The sequence below is a fragment of the Gavia stellata genome, chromosome 3 (assembly GCF_030936135.1).
Source record: "Gavia stellata isolate bGavSte3 chromosome 3, bGavSte3.hap2, whole genome shotgun sequence".
In the NCBI taxonomy this organism is placed as follows: Eukaryota; Metazoa; Chordata; class Aves; order Gaviiformes; family Gaviidae; genus Gavia; species Gavia stellata.
In genome coordinates, this window is record NC_082596.1 from 43,642,146 (window position 1) to 43,660,712 (window position 18,567).

At 39.6% G+C, this 18,567-nt stretch overlaps 1 protein-coding gene across 1 annotated transcript in view; it reads right to left on the reverse strand.

Moving 5' to 3' along the window:
• LOC132316765 (lipoxygenase homology domain-containing protein 1-like) overlaps nucleotides 1-18,567 on the reverse strand; it is a 151,967-nt gene that overhangs the window by 110,971 nt on the left and 22,429 nt on the right. Inside the window, exon 10 of the mRNA XM_059815620.1 lies at nucleotides 14,143-14,306. Within this exon, the coding sequence (XP_059671603.1) occupies nucleotides 14,143-14,306 (164 nt within the window). The remainder of the gene's footprint in view (nucleotides 1-14,142; nucleotides 14,307-18,567) is intronic.

Below are 18,567 nucleotides of genomic sequence, written 5' to 3' on the forward strand. Positions count from 1 at the left end.
AAGCATCTAATCAGTCATTTGGCTGTGAAGCAAACCGAACATTATTGATAAAAAAAATCCTGCATATCTATAGTGGGTATCATACAAGTTGGCTGAAAAGTGAAGCCATAACTTTCTTAATTATATTAATTTTATTTATCATATTATGCTAAAATGCATTTTTTTCAGAAGGAAGTCTAAGATGGGTGATATGTTTCCAGGTGAAGCTGCAAAGGGTTTCAACATAGAATCATAGAATCATAGAATAGTTTGGGTTGGAAAGGTCCTTTAAAGGTCATCTAGTCCACCCCCCTGCAATGAGCAGGGACATCTTCAACTAGATCAGGTTGCTCAGAGCCCTGTCCAACCTGACCTTGAATGTTTCCAGGGATGGGGCATTTACCACCTCTCTGGGCACCCTGTTCCAATGTTTCACAACCCTCACTGTAAAAAATTTCTTCCTTATATCTAGTCTGAATCCACCCTCTTTTAGTTTAAAACCATTGCCCTCCTTATCCTATCACAACAGGCCCAGCTAAAACGTCTGTCCCCATCTTTCTTATAAGCCCCCTTTAAGTATTAAGAGGCTGCAACGAGGTCTCCCCAGAGCCTTTTCTTCTCCAGGATGAACAACCCCAACTCTTTCAGCCTTTCTTCATAGGAGAGGTGTTCTATCCCTCTGACCATTTTTGTGGCCCTCCTCTGGATCCGCTCCAACAGGTCCATGTCTTTCCCATACTGAGGACTCCAGAGCTGGATGCAGTACTCCAGGTGGGGTCTCACCAGAGCAGAGTAGAGGGGCAGAATCACCTCCCTCGACCTGCTGGCCACACATTGTAGCTGATGTTTGGCAGACCACTGGTACAACTGGAGAGAAGAGCTCACAAAAATAAGCAGAGCTAGGATAGCTGACGAGAAAGAAGAAAAAAAAAAAAAAGGCAATTTGAAAAAGAAGGAGAGGGAAATTATGAAACCCATTCATCACCATATCACCATGCAGGGAGTTTCTGTTACTGGATAAGCAACACGGCAATCCATCAAACCTAATCAGATGGAGTTTCAAGAAAAATCAGTACAGAACAGAAAGCTCTGTCCAGACCGTTACGTTTCTCCAGGAGATGCTCCTAGTTGCAAGCAGTCAATTAGATTCACTAAAGTCCTGTTAAGCATATCTAAACATTCCTGTGTTTGTGTCTTTCTATACTTCCTATCCCTCCCTAACATTCACACTCTAAAAGAATATAGTATACTCTAAAAGAGTACAATATAACAAAATTAAGGAAGTTATGCCCATGTGCTATGTGGGAATTTGTCCAAAGTGTCAAGTCAAATGTATTTGCTTGCTTTTGACTGCAGGGAGGAAGAGTATAAAGCATCCCTGTCTACTAGACCCACAAATCAGGAGTTTTTTGGAATGGTAAGCTATACAGGGCATATATGTAATGGCATATTTCTGAGACTGAAAGGTCTCAAAAATAATTAAAAAAAAAGGTCTCAAATTAAAAATAAAAAAGGTCTTAAAAATAATTAAAAACACAGAACACTGCCAAACTAATAGCATGCTTAATAATACTTCTGTTTCTGACTAATTGTTTATGGGTGTTCTTGGGGGGAAAAAAATCATGTGTATTCTTGGGCAGAAATAAAGGCAAGAATATCAATGGCAGAGAGCAAATCAACTTTATATGATGTTCTGGAAGACATATAATACAATTACAAATTTAGTTTCAGCTCCTGTTGTAGTTATGAGGGTAGGAACAATTCGTCTTGCTGTCAGATCAGATATCTCATTGGTCTCTCAGTGGTATTGACTTGCTAACACATTACTTTTTGCTAAGAATCCTGTCAAATGTATGTCAAATTTTGCTCTTGCAGTGAAATGCAGATGAAGATACTCTCATAACACAGTAGAGCTAACAATATTCTTTTGCCGACATAAACACAGTATTTTGAGTTTGCTCCTTCATTTCCAGTATTGACTAAATTGCTTTCAACTTCTGCATGACTTGAACACAACCTAGCATTTATAAACCTACTTTTGCGGCCAGAACATTCTGAAAAAAGTTGGAGAGCAAAGTTGATTTTGTTGGTCTCATAAACAACATGCTTACAAAAACCTTATTCTAGCTGTTCTATATTCTGGCACCACAGCTGCAAAAGTAACATTCCGTTTTACATTGAAACAGCCTTTCTGACAGAACTGCAATAAATGGCCATGCAAAGAAGAAAGGATGGGTCCCAGGACTAAAACATCATTCTGGAAATCAGACAACTAGAGTCTATTCCTCGGTCTGCATTAGGCTTCCTGAGAAACATTACATAATTCACAAGCCCTCCTTGCTTCACTTTCTCAACTATACAACACAGACAACACTTAGATGTCTCTCACAGGGACACTGCAAAGCTCTCTTCAAAAATTTTGAGATCCTAAGTCCAAAATTCTGTATTTTTTCTGAAATTTTCTCTTCATTTTGGGCTAGTTGCTATTTTTCTATAACTCAACTGACAGATCAAAAATTATCCATTGTAATTCTCCTAGCTAACTTTGTAAAGCTAGTGGTTTTGCCCAAGGATAATGTAATCTCACTTATAGTTATAGTCTCTCATATAGTCATGCAATTCCTGTTGCTGCTAGCAGAAGTTGTGCAGACAGAATAAGGGAGGAATAGCAACAAGCTGCTCAGCAAATATGTTGTAAATCTTTTGAAGAACGTGGTCAATATAATAAAGACATTCCTCCACTACACTGTAATTGGATGGTGCAGGTACTCAAACTTCCTAAATGACAAGGACACACAGAGATAGAAGACTGATGTATTTTGGGATAGGTCTACACCGCCCTGAACAAACTTGCTAGAGTCCTAGCAACCGTACACCTGAGTTAGCACAATAGTCCCTCAGACTGGGCAGTCCTGCTTCTCAAGGCACACTGACAATGGAGAGCACTAAACAGAAGTGCTGCAGCAAAAGCAGCAGCTTGAGGCTAATCTTTGCTGGCTTCTGCAACTGAGCATTGACAAAGTCAGACATCTAATCCTCAACTAAAGCATATGGTCCAAGCATTGCGGAGATTCAAATGTTGTTTATTAAAAATATTAAGAATTTATTTGCAAAGTTCCTTTCTCCCTGTAAATTCTTCAGCTTGACATGGTAAAGTCTGGACATGGATGGAAATTCAAAGTCGTAAAATTTAAGAGATAACAGTTTGGGGGTGTGAAGCTGCCGTTCTGATGTGGCTTACATCAGCCATATATAGAACATAAATAAGACCTAAACTCCTGCAAAGGTAACAAACAAGGGCATGGAAACACAGGTATCTCATTGAGATAAAGGAATCTAGATATCACAAACATCAGATACACTGATTTTCTTAGGGATTGCCTATTAGAGAGGTCTCCTGAAAAATGCCAACCTCACAATCTTCCCAGCAAAAAGTTTTACAAAATACTTGAATCATCCTTTACAGTTCACTTGTTGGTTGATCATGAAACTCCTTCTGATGCATCACTTGATTTGCGCCAAATTCTGTGATAACCTCTAAAGGGGATGGACCTCATGCAGACCCTACTTATGTGAGAGATTGCCAGTACTTAGTAACCTTAATAGTATTATTGTGAGTACAATGACAGTAGTAATTCTATTCTCTTTGTAGTATTTTTCTTCACTGTTTCAGGCAATAATATCAACACTCATTATATGTTATGGTATCAGTATCAATACATATTATTGAAAAAAACATTCACCACTTTCAAAAGGGCTACATTTTCAAAGAGGTAGCTTTGCCTCAGCCACACCCATATTCTAAATGTTTGCAAGCGGTTGAACAAGATTAGCCTGCTAATCAATACAACTATATGCTTTGCTCATTGCTACTATTTATTTTTTGTACAAGCATAGGACTAAAATACCGAAGACAACGGGAACATTTTCATTAAAGCATACATTAGAAAACTTGTCCTTACTTTTTGAAACTGAAGCTTAACAAAGCTCATATTTTACAATCTGTCTCTAAGCATAAATTGAAATCCAGGTTTATCAGCAAGAATTTCTTCCTAAAGAGGATGCAAGGACTAAATTCTAATTCCGTTTCTAAATGAGCTATGCAAATACTCTCTTCAGTCCCTAGTATACCTATGATATTTTGAGTGGAGTCAGTATGACCTATTTTCATGTATTTAAGATGTTTAACAAGAGAAAAGTGAAGTAAGAGTTTCTTGGCTTAACGAGAGACTGTTCAGTGGAAAGATATTTCAGTAAAAGGATGGAAAGAATATACGTAATGATTTCATTTCTCTTTTATATACTGGAATAAGTAAAATAATGTCGCTGTACTCCTGTTGTACAGAAAGTATCCTGCAATCTCTTTGAAATAAACTCAGGTTAGCATGAAAATCATTCGCGTAAGTCAACACTTCAGAAGCAGCTACACCAAAACCCAACGTCTAACACAACCACTAGAGGCTATTCTTGACTGACAGTTATTAATTTCATGTAAGGACACCTCATCAACAGAATTTCAGAGAAGTCATGTGCAGCAGCTGGATTCCCAAAAGAAAGAGAAATCATTGACTGCATTAGTTTAACTTCTACGACATCTGCATATAATGGAGAAATCTTTGGAAGTAGAAGATATTTTTAAATTGTGAGCATGCAGCTGGTAAATGTTACCAAAAGTATCATAACTAACGTACCAGTAAAGTACCCAAGGTCCACTCACGGTGCTTGCATTTTCCAGATGTCTGAATTCAGTCAATTTGTTAATTGTGGCCAACAAACTTGGCACAGTTACACACTAACACAAGAATTAGAATATGTCACAGGCGCTCACACAGAAACTTAACAGTCTCATGAAAAAGGTGGATGTAGGCATGTAAGGAGTAGGATTAAAGACGACACAAAAATCAGCATTATTTTTTCCCACTTCATACTTGCTTTGGTCACAAAAATAAGCTGGGTAAACAAGTACTGCTCATTGCACAGTGACAGTTAAACACTTTCTTTTCCAGTCCACTCAAACTCTTTTCATCCTGTAGCCAGTCCAATATCAATGCTCACTCACTTGACCTTCCTATAAAGGCTAATGATGTGCTACTATTCACTAAAATGGATGCCAATTATCTGTTACCAGGTTAATTAGAGAAGGGAAATGTCACATTGTTGTTACCTGCTAAACTAATGGTACCAACAGACAGCTTATTTTTTCCACCCTGAAGTACAACAAATGGGAAAATGTTTTAAGAATAATGTTAAAGCTCTGGAAGAACTTTTCTTTTACTCTGTGATTAATTAAATTATGCCAATACCAAGTATTTACGGTATCAGGGTGTCAGTTCTTGAAAGTAAGCACAAAACTCTCGTGTTAGAAGTCTGTCACCACTTATATATCTGAGGTTTTTCTGAGTGATCTGCACTTTTCCAAGTCACACCAGGAGTATTTTACTGGATTTGAAACTTTCCATAGTGCTTAGGTGGGGAGTTAAAACACTGCCTATCAGAGGATGTTGACTGGAATGCAGCCTAGCATTGGCTGTAAGAAAGTTCAACAAAGGTCAGGCCATGCAAGAAAACTTAAGCTTTACTTAACCTTCATCACATGCATACACATCATGCTAACAGAAAAATGCTGTGGTTGGACAAGTGCACCTTATGCATGAAGAAGTGATGTTTGATAAGATTATACTGGTGGGCACATAGTAGTGCTTCTTCAAATAGTATGAAGACACATGAAGATTCATTTAAGAAAATGTACAGAGTAGTCACCTCTGTCCATAACCTAGGAGTAGGACTACATCTCTGATTTACTCTCCTTTTGACTGTTGGTTCTGTAATACCCAGACTATGAACCGGCCTCTGCAATGTATGTCTGTCATCTCCTGGTAGATTTACAGCAATATTTATCACTCAGGCATGAAGTCATCAGCTCTGAAAAAAAAAATTACATCTAACAGTGTCTTCTCTCAGCAATGTAGGTTGCTGTGAGCACATCAGACTTTGACTTTCTGCACTGCCTTCCTAAAGGATTTTTTTTTATCTTCCTGACATAAAGAAGGTCAACAGCTTTCTGGTCTCCAGTGGGAAGAGTGTTGCCAGCAGATCAGGGGAGCTGATTATTTCCCTCTACTCAGCCCTGACGAGACACATCAGGAGTGCTGTGTCCAATTCTGGGCTCCCCAGTAAAAGGGACATGGACATACTGGAAAGAATCCAGCGAAAGGCCATGAATATGATTAAAAGACTGGAGCATCTCACATGAGGAAAGGCTGAGAGAGCTGGGACTTTTTAGCCTGGAGAGAAGGCTCAGGGAAGGATCTTATCAATGTGTATAAATACCTGATGGGAGGGGCTCAAGAAGACAGAAGCAGACTTATCTCAGCGGTATCCAGTGAACAGTAAAGGCAATGGGCACAAGTTGAAATACCATAAATTCCTCTTAAATATATGAGAAAAAAAAATGGGTGAGAGTGGTCAAATGTTGGCACAAATTACCCAGAGAGGTTGTAGAGCAGGAGATATTCAAAACCTGATTGGACAATGTCCTAAGCAACCTACTCTAGCTGGCCCTGCTTTGATCAAGGGGCTGGACTAGGAAATCTTCAGTGATCCCTTCTAACCTCAACTACTCTGTAATTCTGTAGCACTCAGTGCAATGGCATCACCTTACTGGCACAATTATCTCTAGGGTGAGAAACAGATTCAACTTCGCTGTAATGCACAGTGAAAATAATTTTTGCAGGAGATAGAACTGTTAAAGGGCTGCCAAAGAGCTGGCCATGTAAAGTAAGGGCCATCAAAAACTTTATCGCTTTATCATCTTCTGTTTCAATGTAAGATAAATCGATCTCATCTTGTTTAGCATAAGGCTTGTACTGTATAAGGTGTCTATTCTCTTTATAGAGTTGTACCAAGCCCAAACAAAAAACGTATTTTTAAGAGCAAGAGTGAGACAATAAGCCACACATTAGTCATACCACTCATTTCTGAAAAATTCTCAGATACTGAGATGATGGGAGGCATAAGAATGTGAATAGACCAGAAAATGACTGAGGGGAAGGCAAGGCAAGAGTATGGATTAGTAAAGGCAGAAACTGGGTTTGGGCACTTGACATGGGAAGGTGGCAGAGGTCTTAACAGCGAGACCTTTAACAGAGGAAATTAGTGTCACAAAGTTTCAGAAACAACCACCTGAAGCCTACGGGGGGGCTAAATGGAGAGCATAACCTGGGAGTGACTCAAAAGAGACAGACAGGTGTTTTTAATACGTATTCATCTTGGACTTGTGTTGCCATCAGGTAGGAAAAAGAGAAGTTTTATAGATATATGACTGAAAGATTAAACCTGAAACTGAGTACATAAAGTTCTCTCAAGAAATTACCTTAAAAGGGAAAAACATATATACATATATATATACACTCCATACTGCAGTACTCCATAATGCAGAATTACTGAACAAGTATCACCATGTTCAGTCTCATTTCTTGAAGACAAGATGAATTGTGTTTTTCTCTAAGATTGTTTGTGAGCTCTTTACGATCGTTCTATGTTGTTTTCTTGGAACAAGCTACATTTTGCTTCACGCACAGCCTGTAGCTGATGGAGATCATTTTACATACTTCTACTTCTCCCTTTTATCTCAGTAAGGAATGAGGTTCATGTTGTTATCATATACATTTTGTAGAGAGATGGACAGTTTCAAGTGGAGTTAAAGCCAGCAGTATGACTGGTTTATGCTGTCCTAAGTGTATCTGACTAAAGCCTGGGTTTCTCTAAGTTTTATTCAGATGTTTCTGGACCTAAATGGCCATTATGACAAACTGAGACAGCTGGAAAATAGCAGGACACAAGCTACGCCCAGCTTTTAGGCACTGGCAGTTCCATGGTTAAGAGAGTGGATAGCTACATTAGTGCTTGCGGTCACTTTTGCAATCTTCCCACTTGGGAAGAATTCTCACTGAGCTCATTACAGGCTCTTTTATTTTAACAATGGGAGGAAAAGCATGAAAATGGATTTGTTTCAACCTATTTTTATAACATTTGGTTTTCTCCCCACTGCTTCTCATTTTACTTTAGAGATATCAGTTTTGACTGATGAAAGAACAAATATGGATCTAGGGTACAGGAATGAAAGACATGCAGTGAAACATGACAGATTCTTACGGTCCATAAGGCTGATTCTAAAAGAAGGAGTGTCAATTATTAATGCATAGATTATTTAAAACGACTGATAATTTTATTCAAACAGGAGGAAACCAAAATGAAAAACAACAGATAAACTTCTAAGTATAACGCTTCCATGTGATGCAATACAGCATAAGGCGCACCTGATGAACAAAATTCTTTAAAAACAAGGTATGCATAACTGAAAATAAAAAGGCTGGGTTTAACACTGTAACAATCTCATCACAGGAACACTATTTATTAAGTTTCATGATCAAGTACCTCTGCAAGTATTAGTAGGAGCCCTGCTTTTCATCTACCTATATTACTTTCTGGCATTTTGCCCTGATAGAGTATGGCAGTGTTTAAAGGACTGTTTATACAGATGAAGAAACTTTAAATACTGTAACTGGGTATGGCACCAGCTTTACAAGTTAAAGAAATGGGCTCATGCAGCAAAATTCAAACCAGGGATGGATTCCAGTTTCCCATTCTCCTAAAATATCATGCATACTCCATGTCCCATGCTTGCAAACATGGAACGTCTATCTTCCTTACAAAGACAGCCACCAACTACAAAATATAATATAAGGTTAAAGTGAAGATTTTGAAGATTTCTTAGAAAAAAATCCAGAACTCTTAATAGTTTAATATAGTGTTATTTAACATAAACTTGACAACGTGTTGAGATCAGTAAGACCAACACTGCCCTAAAGAGATTGCAGAGCTGATAATGAAGCAAACTCACAAGGCAAAGCATGGAAAAATTCTTGTTAAGGAGGTGCTAGGTCCTGCTACTCTCACTAAGGCTAGCATACAATATTTTGAAAGCAGATCTACTGAACCAGTCAGTGCTTTTACTGACTTTTATTACTAGAAGAGCAGAACTTGTATCCAAATGTATGGAATTATTCTGTACTGAAGTAATAAAAATTGAGAGATTGTAGCTGGCTTTTACAGAAGATAATAGGCTTACAGTCTTCTGCTTAGTTCTCTTTGACACGTAAGGCAATATTTGTCATGACCAAATATTAAAAGAATACTTAGAAAAAGAATTTCTTTTCTTCGATAAAGAATTTCTTTATCGAAGAGTGTACACTGTACACTCGTAAGAGATAATTCTACACGTTTCAAAGAATGATGGGGCAGAATACAGGGCTCTGGAGAACATAATTTGCAATATAATTAAAGCTTCAGTGTCTTGAGCAACTCAAAATACTGCCAAAATGAGTATTTTTGAAATACTGAGAAATACTCAGGGACTGTGATGACACCAGAGGAAAATACAAGAAACAGATCACGGTTGTGATGAAAGCTGTAACTTACGGTAGATTGATATCCCTCTATTGGAGGAGGAATGACTCTCAACAGAAAAATTATGCCCTAAAAACTATGCCTGAATAGTAACAGAAGCAGAAAACCATAGCCTAGAAGTAGTTTCTTTGAACACACAGGAACAATTACAAAACAGAAAGGGAAATCCATCAAATTTAAATTCTTTTTCTTTCCCATTTCCATATTGTTCATCCCTGTCTCCCATCCGGTAGGAAAAATTGCTAAGCCACAAGGGCAAATATAGTGCAGTTTATACACAACTATCTTGTGAGAACCTAGAACCCAAGACTCCAGTCAGAAACAAGAACTCTCCCAGAATCACAGAATCACAGAATCAGTACGGTTGGAAAAGACCTGTAAGATCATCGAGTCCAACCTGGGGAAAAAAAAAAAAAAAAAGAAAAAAAAAAAAACCACACAACATCAAAAAACCCACAAAAAAAAAAACCACAAAACCCACGCCACACAACAACAATAACAAGCCACAACCCACCCAACACCACACAGCACCATGTCCATCAAGCTACATCCCACAATGCCACATCCACACGCTCCTTGAATACCTCCAGGGAGGGTGACTCTACCACCTCCCTGGGCAGCCTATTCCAGTGTTTCACCACTCTCTCAGTGAAGAACTTTTTCCTAATGTCTAGCCTGAACCTCCCCTGTCGCAACTTGAGGCCATTTCCTCTAGTCCTGTCACTAGTCACTTGGGAGAAGAGACCAACACCCACCTCTCTGCAACCCCCTTTCAGGTAGTTGTAGAGAGCGATAAGGTCTCCCCTCAGCCTCCTCTTCTCCAGGCTAAACAACCCCAGCTCCCTCAGCCGCTCCTCATAAGACTTGTGCTCCAGACCCCTCACCAGCTTCGTCGCCCTTCTCTGGACACGCTCCAGCACCTCAATGTCCTTCTTGTAGTGAGGGGCCCAAAACTGAACACAGTATTCGAGGTGCGGCCTCACCAGAGCCGAGTACAGAGGCATGATCACCTCCCTGCTCCTGCTGGCCACACCATTTCTGATACAAGCCAGGATGCCGTTGGCCTTCTTGGCCACCTGGGCACACTGCTGGCTCATATTCAGCCGGCTGTCGATCAACACCCCCAGGTCCTTTTCTGCAGGGGAACTTTCCAGCCACTCATCCCCAAGCCTGTAGCGTTGCCTGGGGTTGTTGTGGCCAAAGTGTAGAACCCAGCACTTGGCCTTATTGAACTTCATCCGGCCTCAGCCCATCGATCCAGCCTGTCCAGATCCCTCTGCAGAGCCTTCCTACCCTCAAGCAGATCAACACTCCCTCCCAACTTGGTGTCGTCTGCAAACTTGCTGAGGGAGCACTCTATCCCCTCATCCAGATCATCAATGAAGACATTAAACAAGACCGGTCCCAAAACCGAGCCCTGGGGGACTCCGCTTGTGACCGGCCGCCAGCTGGATTTCACCCCATTCACCACAACCCTCTGGGCTCGGCCATCCAGCCAGTTTTTTACCCAGCGAAGAGTGTACCTGTCTAAACCACAGGCCGCCAGCTTCTCTGGGAGAATACTGTGGGGAACAGTGTCAAAGGCTTTGCTGAAGTCCAGGTAGACAACATCAACAGCCTTCCCCTCATCCACTAGGCGGGTCACCTGGTCATAGAAGGAGATCAGGTTGGTCAAGCAGGACCTGCCCTTCATGAACCCGTGCTGGCTTGGCCTGATCCCTTGGGTAACCTGCATGTGTCCCGTGAGCGCCCTCAAGATGAGCCTCTCCATAACCTTCCCCGGCACCGAGGTCAGGCTGACAGGCCTGTAGTTCCCCGGATCCTCCTTCCGACCCTTCTTGTAGATGGGCGTCACGTTGGCAAGCCTCCAGTCATCCGGGACCTTCCCCGTTGACCAGGACTGTTGATAAATGATGGAGAGCGGCTTGGCAAGCTCCTCCGCCAGCTCCCTCAGCACCCTTGGGTGGATGCCATCAGGCCCCATAGACTTGTGAGTGTCCAGGTGGCATAGCAGGTCGTTAACTGCTTCCTCCTGGATCATGGGGAGCCTATTTTGCCCTCCATCCCTGTCATCCAGCTCAGGGGGACGGATACCCTGAGGATACCCGGTGTGGCTGTTGAAGACTGAGGCAAAGAAGGCATTAAGTACCTCAGCCTTTTCCTCATCCTTCGTGACATCCCCATCACACAACAACTGTAAATTACCTTCAGTGAATTTCATGTGCTACTATCATATGGAAATGTCCAAGAGCAATAGCCTTGTTACATTCTAGCTGCGTTACGCTGGAGGTCGGACCAGTTTTTAATCTAATTTACACAAACTTTAATCAGAGATAGCCGAAGTTAATGAAGTTACACCGGCTGTATACAACAATGAAAGCAACATCAAAACCAAGTTCTAGATGAGCAACAAAACCTCAGAAGTATATAGGGAAGCACCATGTGATTTACTCAAGTTTTAATAACTTTCTTTTTTCATTATTTTTAACATTACTGAATATTCATTATTTACTGTTAGGCATCCAAGTTACTATGCAGTTAACTGTACTTTCTATCAGATTACTATTCTTGATTTTTATTAAGATAATCCAGTGCAGTTTTGACTTGTTCTCTTTTTGTGGGCCATTTCTCTGTCATTTCTTATGATTATATCTGTGACCAAAGGGATTTTGAAATGAGATGGTACTTTGATTGTTTTTGTAGGATATGATTGTGCTTTATTTTTTCCATTATATTATGCTGAACTTTTGCAGCTCCCTGCGTCAGCTAACACTTTCTTTAAAAAAAGGGCATTACCTGGAGTTTAAATAACCTTCAAATATACAGCACATTTCTACAAAAAGGCTGCAAATCAAGGACTATTTAGTCAAGATTTTCCACAATATACTTAACAGATTAAGTTAGTGTAATAGAAAGTAATAGGGACTATCCAATTTTTCTGGAACTCCACAGTTTTTAGCAATATTGATGTTCTCATACAGTGCTTTTAATGTTGGAAAAGTGCAGAGTTACAAAGTGCTGCAATATTTGGAGAACATAGCTTTCTTTTGGTTTAACAAAAAATTCAGCTACCTTAATAAATTGAGACATTCAAGGGAAAAAAAAATGTGGGAAAAGGAAGCGAAATTACTTTATCTGTTCTTTTCTTTCACTCCCCATTGATCTGCAGTGACTGAAAGTTAAGTAAGTGGTTTTGAGAAGTAATGGATGGACAGTAATCTGGTCAACCTTGAAGTTTTGATGGTGTGGTTAGAATTCAAGGAGAAGCCTCCTCAAGAACCTCTGTAGTTTAAAGGTCTCATTACACACAAATTTAAAAGTTTGGTTACACAATTATATTTTGTAAAAGTTGTAAGTTGTACTCCTTGGTCCAGATTCATTGCACTTAAACTGCACCAAAGTGCTGTGCCTAGCTCCAAGCCTCTTCCAGGCTTTCAGTGGTATATCACAGACACAGTGTAGAAGACTTAAACCTGGGTGCTTATGGGGATAGCAACAGATCATCAGAGCTCCTGGACCAGGTATCAGGTCTTGCTTTGATGCTGGGAGGATAAAAATGATGCTTTGAGAAACATACTGTTCCTTCCAAAGAGAAAGAAAACAAACAAATATTCTTGGTACTTCCCTCAATGAACTGAATAAACGAGTAAGAACTTGCTGTCAGACCGCATTAACCAGCTGAACAAATATCCAAGATGATTATCTAGCCAGAATGATTTGAAAAGGAACACTTCAATTTAGTCTTCAGATAAACACTGATTTCACCTTCCTGTTTTGATATAAGATAATCTTAAACCAGCCTTATCTGCAAACTTTAGCCAAGTTACTTTCAACTTAAATAAATGTAAGGGAAAGACCACCATTGACTTGCCTCTGCAAGAACTTACATATTTACACTACAAACTGGAAAACAAAAATTCAAAAAATCAGAGAAACTTCCTGTCCTATCTGTCACTGGTTTATTATGCGTAAATTATTTCAACGTAAATGACATATTGCAGATTTAATGTTTGCAACAGGTACAGTCCTGAGGAACTATAGGAACTGGAGGAAATCGTAGGAATTATAGGAACTTGGAGAAGTCCTGGGAAATGTCATCCTTCTGAAGCACCTCTCAGACGTTTCTCTAAAGGAGAGAGAAATCTCCCCCTTTGCTTGGAGAAGTAGGACATCACTAGTCTAAATCACTGGAGTTAAGCTACTCTGTGTGATTTGACTCTAGTCCCTAGCCATCCCCCCCTTTCCTTCTTACTTTCTCCAAGAAAAGGTTCACATGACAGTGTGCTTCAGTGGAAGTTTCAGGAAGCCCATGGAAAAATTTACAGTGGACACTTCCAAAGATGGATATGCAACACAAGCCATATCCAGGACTATCTTATTACATCAATGCAAAGAACTGGCAAAGAAAGTTTTTTCTACCTCTGCAAATGACCAACATCTAGTTAAAACTAACACATCAAGCAGATGCAGGTATGAAGCAGATTCTGAGAGAGGCATGTCTGCTTGATGAAGTTCTGAATACATTTGCTGATTCAAATCTTACTATCATAAAAGTCAGCCACTCCCTCAGAAATACTTAATGATCCTTACATATTGCTTTGAGTCCTTTTTATTACCGCTATTATCCAGCTCTGAGAAAAGCTATTTTGCATACATTTTGAATTCTCCAGTGTTTATATAACAGCCATACTATACCTTAAATGTATCTTCACTGCTGGGATTAAACAGCTGGTGTTTCCCAGATCCCAAAATAATAGGACCAGAAGATTTGTTTTCTCCATAAGCATAAAGGGATACTGTTGCTGTTGTGCCAGCTGTTTCAAACTCCCCAGTGACTACAGTAATCTTCCAGTCTTCTTCTGTAAAGTAAAAAATAAAATCAAAATGCTTTTATAACTGTTACTGATATGTGGCAAGTTACTTAAAAGATATCAATAAAAGCATAGTTTAGCCCAGGGACAGTAACAGCTATGCACCTAAAAGGTAATGATGCTGGGAGAGGCAACAGAAGATTGGCTAAATAGTACATTATTCCAACTCATTTTAGGCAAGTTGTGTAACTTTAAGGATTTAGGAGGTTTGCAGTGTACTAAAGCTGGAAATATGAACACAGAGCCTAGTGAGATTTCTAGCGATAACCCTGTGGGTCATCACGGAAAAAGTCCAACCTCCAGAATTTAGATTGTGACAACATGTATAACCAAGAAATGCCACAGGAAAAAGTATCAAAGCAACCCAATTATGTACAAGTTTCTCTCATTTTATGTTGATGTGACACATCAATAACAGCTATGTTTGCCTGGATGGAGGCATGACATCAAGATTAGCATGAAAAAAAAAGATTTTGGAGAAAATTCTGACACTAGACAAGGACTTTTTAGAAAATCGTTTTGTATAAAGCTTCCCTGATACGAAAATGTCATCTCTACTCCCATACAATGCACACAAGTTATTTAAATATCTGAAAGCAGCTTAATATAAATCTTATTTCAAAAAAGAACAATTTATAATTGAAAAATGCATTTCTATATCTGAAAAGCTGGGATCGCACACTGCACCCCTCTTTTGATTGCAGCTTTTGCCTGTATGAAACAAGTTCCACTTACTGACTTAAATTCATTCTGTTCAAGGCAAACAACAAATGAAATACCAACCCACAGTCATCTTATAAATAAATGCCAGAGTGTACACTGCAGTTTTATTAATAGAAAGCTGTCTGGTAATGCCTGCATGAATTAAATCTGTTGTCTGACAGAAGTATTTATCTCGGCCCAGCCCCATTATCCCTCAGTCATTTGCCCCACAAAGACTGAAGCGGAGCAGGAAGTTTGGTCTCCTGTTTTCCAAATTTTTGAGGTCTGGCTGATGCGTGGTTTGGCAAGGTGATAGATTTTTAAATACATATAAATACACAGCTGGGAATTCTGAAAACAGCAACAGCTCATTTGGTCTGATTAATCAAACGCAGCCAGCAGGTCAAGGGAGGTGATTCTCCCCCTGTACTCTGCTCTGGTGAGATCCCACCTGGAGTACTGCATCCAGCTCTGGGGACCCCAGCACAAGAAAGTCATGGACCTGTTAGGGCAGGTCCAGAGGAGAGCCATGAAAATGGTCAGAGGGCTGGAACATCTCTCCTGTGAAGAAATGTTATTGTTCAGCCTGGAGAAGAGAAGGTTCCGGGGAGACCTTATTGCAGCCTTTCAATAAATAAAGGGGGCTTATAAGAAAGGCAAAGATTTTTTACCAAGGCCTGTAGTGGCAGGACAAGGGGGAATGGTTTTAAACTGAAAGAAGGTAGATTTAGATAGGATGTAAGGAAGAAATTTTTTATGATAAGGGTGGTAAGACACTGGAACAGGTTGCCCAGAGAAGTTGTGGATGCTCCATCACTGGAAGTGTTCAATGTCAGGCTGGATGGGGCTTTGAGCAACCCGATGTAGTGAAAGATGTCCCTGTCTATGGCAGGGGCAGGGGTGGACTAGATGATCTTTAAAGGTCCCTTCCAACCCAGACCATTCTATGATTCTATAAAGGAAGTGAACCATTGAATTTCAACTAAAAATTGTCAGACTCCAGCTTGTAGCAAACTATTTTGTGCCTTGAAAATTTGCATCCTCATGGCTTTTTCTATAGACCCACTTTCTTGACAAAAGAACCATAGCACCAGGCTACAAAAGGATCAACATCAATTAGAAGGGTGAAAAGCCTCTCTACATTGAAGAGGGAAACAAAGAACATAAGGCAAGGGCTCCCTGCCGCATAGAAGAGCTCAGTTACCAAAAAAGTCAGCCTCTTCTCTTTTCAAACGATATAATACTAATTCCTTAAAGACAAAGTTCCTTTCAACCATTTGGCTGGAAAATAAGGACAATTCAATTTACAAGTGATTATGAAGAATGGTGCAGATAAAGGGTAAAATATGATCCACTACTCCTAAAAATTCAAAAATAATTCAGAAACAAATATTCATTTTAAAGCAGGCAAAATGTATTTTCTTTTGGACTTGTTCATTGCCTGATTTATTGTACCTCAAGTGTTTTTGATGGCCTTTTCTACTCTATTATCCTCTCCAAATGTCTCTTTTGCTAAGCAATGCAGTTTTGAAACAGTGTAGTTTGTACTCTTGAGACTGCATATTCTAGCTATCTCAACTCCTGCCTCCAAAGGATAAATGTAGTATCAGTAAACTATTTTGTACACACGTACAACTCCCAAGGTAAAAAGGGAATCAAACTTCCCTAAAAACATGATAATAAAGAGTTTTGGTTTGCACTCCTCTGTATTGACTTTGAGGCTATTTCTTTTTCTGGAAACCAACAGTACTTTGTGTTTGAAGGACAATGTGGGTATAGGAGAAGAATCCTAAAATTTCTAGTATCTTTGATGCCAGAAATCCTCATTGCATTCATGCATGCTTCCAAATAGAAACTGGAAACAGTAAGTATTACAAACACATAATTCTCATTTTCTTTGGCATAAAAATCTCGGGTTTGTTCTGATGAGGTAGAATACCAATAGTTCCTTAATGACTGAAGAGAAAAGGTGCAACCTGACACCAAGTAGGTCCCTGGGGACATCAGAAAGCGGTACCTTACCACAGATAACTTTCTAGAAAATTTCTTTCTCCCCCCCCCCCCCCCCCCGAATGTTAGAAACAATACAATACACTAGAAAATTCTATTTCCCAGAAAAAGAATTCTGTTTAAAAAAAAAAAGTTAGATAGAATGAAAACTAGATATTTGAAAAAGCTCAGGGGAAATAAGTAAGTGAACAAAATCTCAGATCAACCACTCAACCAGGAATTGGAATAGTCCCTGTAGGTGTGGGATACACAAATTCAAGTCTCTCTCCCACTGTTCCATATTTCAGAAAGTGCCCCAAAACAAGAAGCTATTCGGTGCATATAGTTTTGGCTACCTAACTCTGAGTGAGACATTTGCAACAAATCCACCTTGCATTTCCACGAAACAGGTCTGTTTTGGCAGAGGGTAAGTTTTGTCAATGACAAAGCTGACGAGCATTTCTGGACAGCACAAAGACATCTCTCTCACAGAGTCAGCATGAGAGTGCTGTGAACAAAATGCTCAGTGCAAGACCAAGCCCAACTCCGCTGAAGATAAGCCAGTTGGATATACACATAGTTTACTCCTGCTCTTTGTCATCTTTTGTTAGGTTTATGGGGCAATTTTTGTCTGCTGCAACTTTTACTGTCTAACGAGACAAGCACAGCTTAAATGACACAACATAGAGATCCAGCTGTAGGTGCAGAAAGGACTAAGCAGACTGATTTGAACTATGTAAAGGAGGATCTCTAGGTGCAGGCCTTGTGGAAGCGAGGCATACAGAACAGCTAAGGTAGAAAGAGTGATGAACAGGCAGAAAATTAATGTCTTCTGAAAAAGGCATAGACAGGAAGAAGGGCAAAGATACTTGTGATTCAAAACAAAGCTTATAATAGACTGGGATTTGAATATAATTTGTATAATAACTGGGTACAAATTTTATCATTAACTACACTATTTAAGACAAGGTATTTGGGTCTTCATGGATATCTTGATTGATATAATAAATTATGAATAAAACGTTTTCAAACTTTCTCCCAACAGCCTCTAAATTATTCTTCAACCTACAGCATGAAGCACTTCTCACAGATGAGAAAATGTTATGTGTTATTAAGAGATGTAATTTAATCTGCGCTGGATGCAAGGACAGAAAAGTCAAGCTGAACAAATATGAAATCACAGGTAAAACAGAAAATTAAAAACTAATGGTGAGAACAAAACTATATATAGCCCAGGAGAAAGAATAAAGGTTTAAAATATTAACTATTAAAAATTGAAATTAAGATAGACCACCAATAAATCACACACAGAATCACACACAGAATCACTACGGTTGGAAAAGACATGTAAGATCATCAAGTCCAACCATCAACCCAACACCACCATGCCCACTAAACCATGTCCCACAATGCCATGTCTACACATTCCTTGAACACCTCCAGTGAGGGTGACTCCACCACCTCCCTGGGCAGCCTGTTCCAATGTTTGACCACTTTCTCAGTAAAGAAATTTTTCCTAATATCCAGTTTGAATGTCTCCTGGTGCAACTTGAGGCCA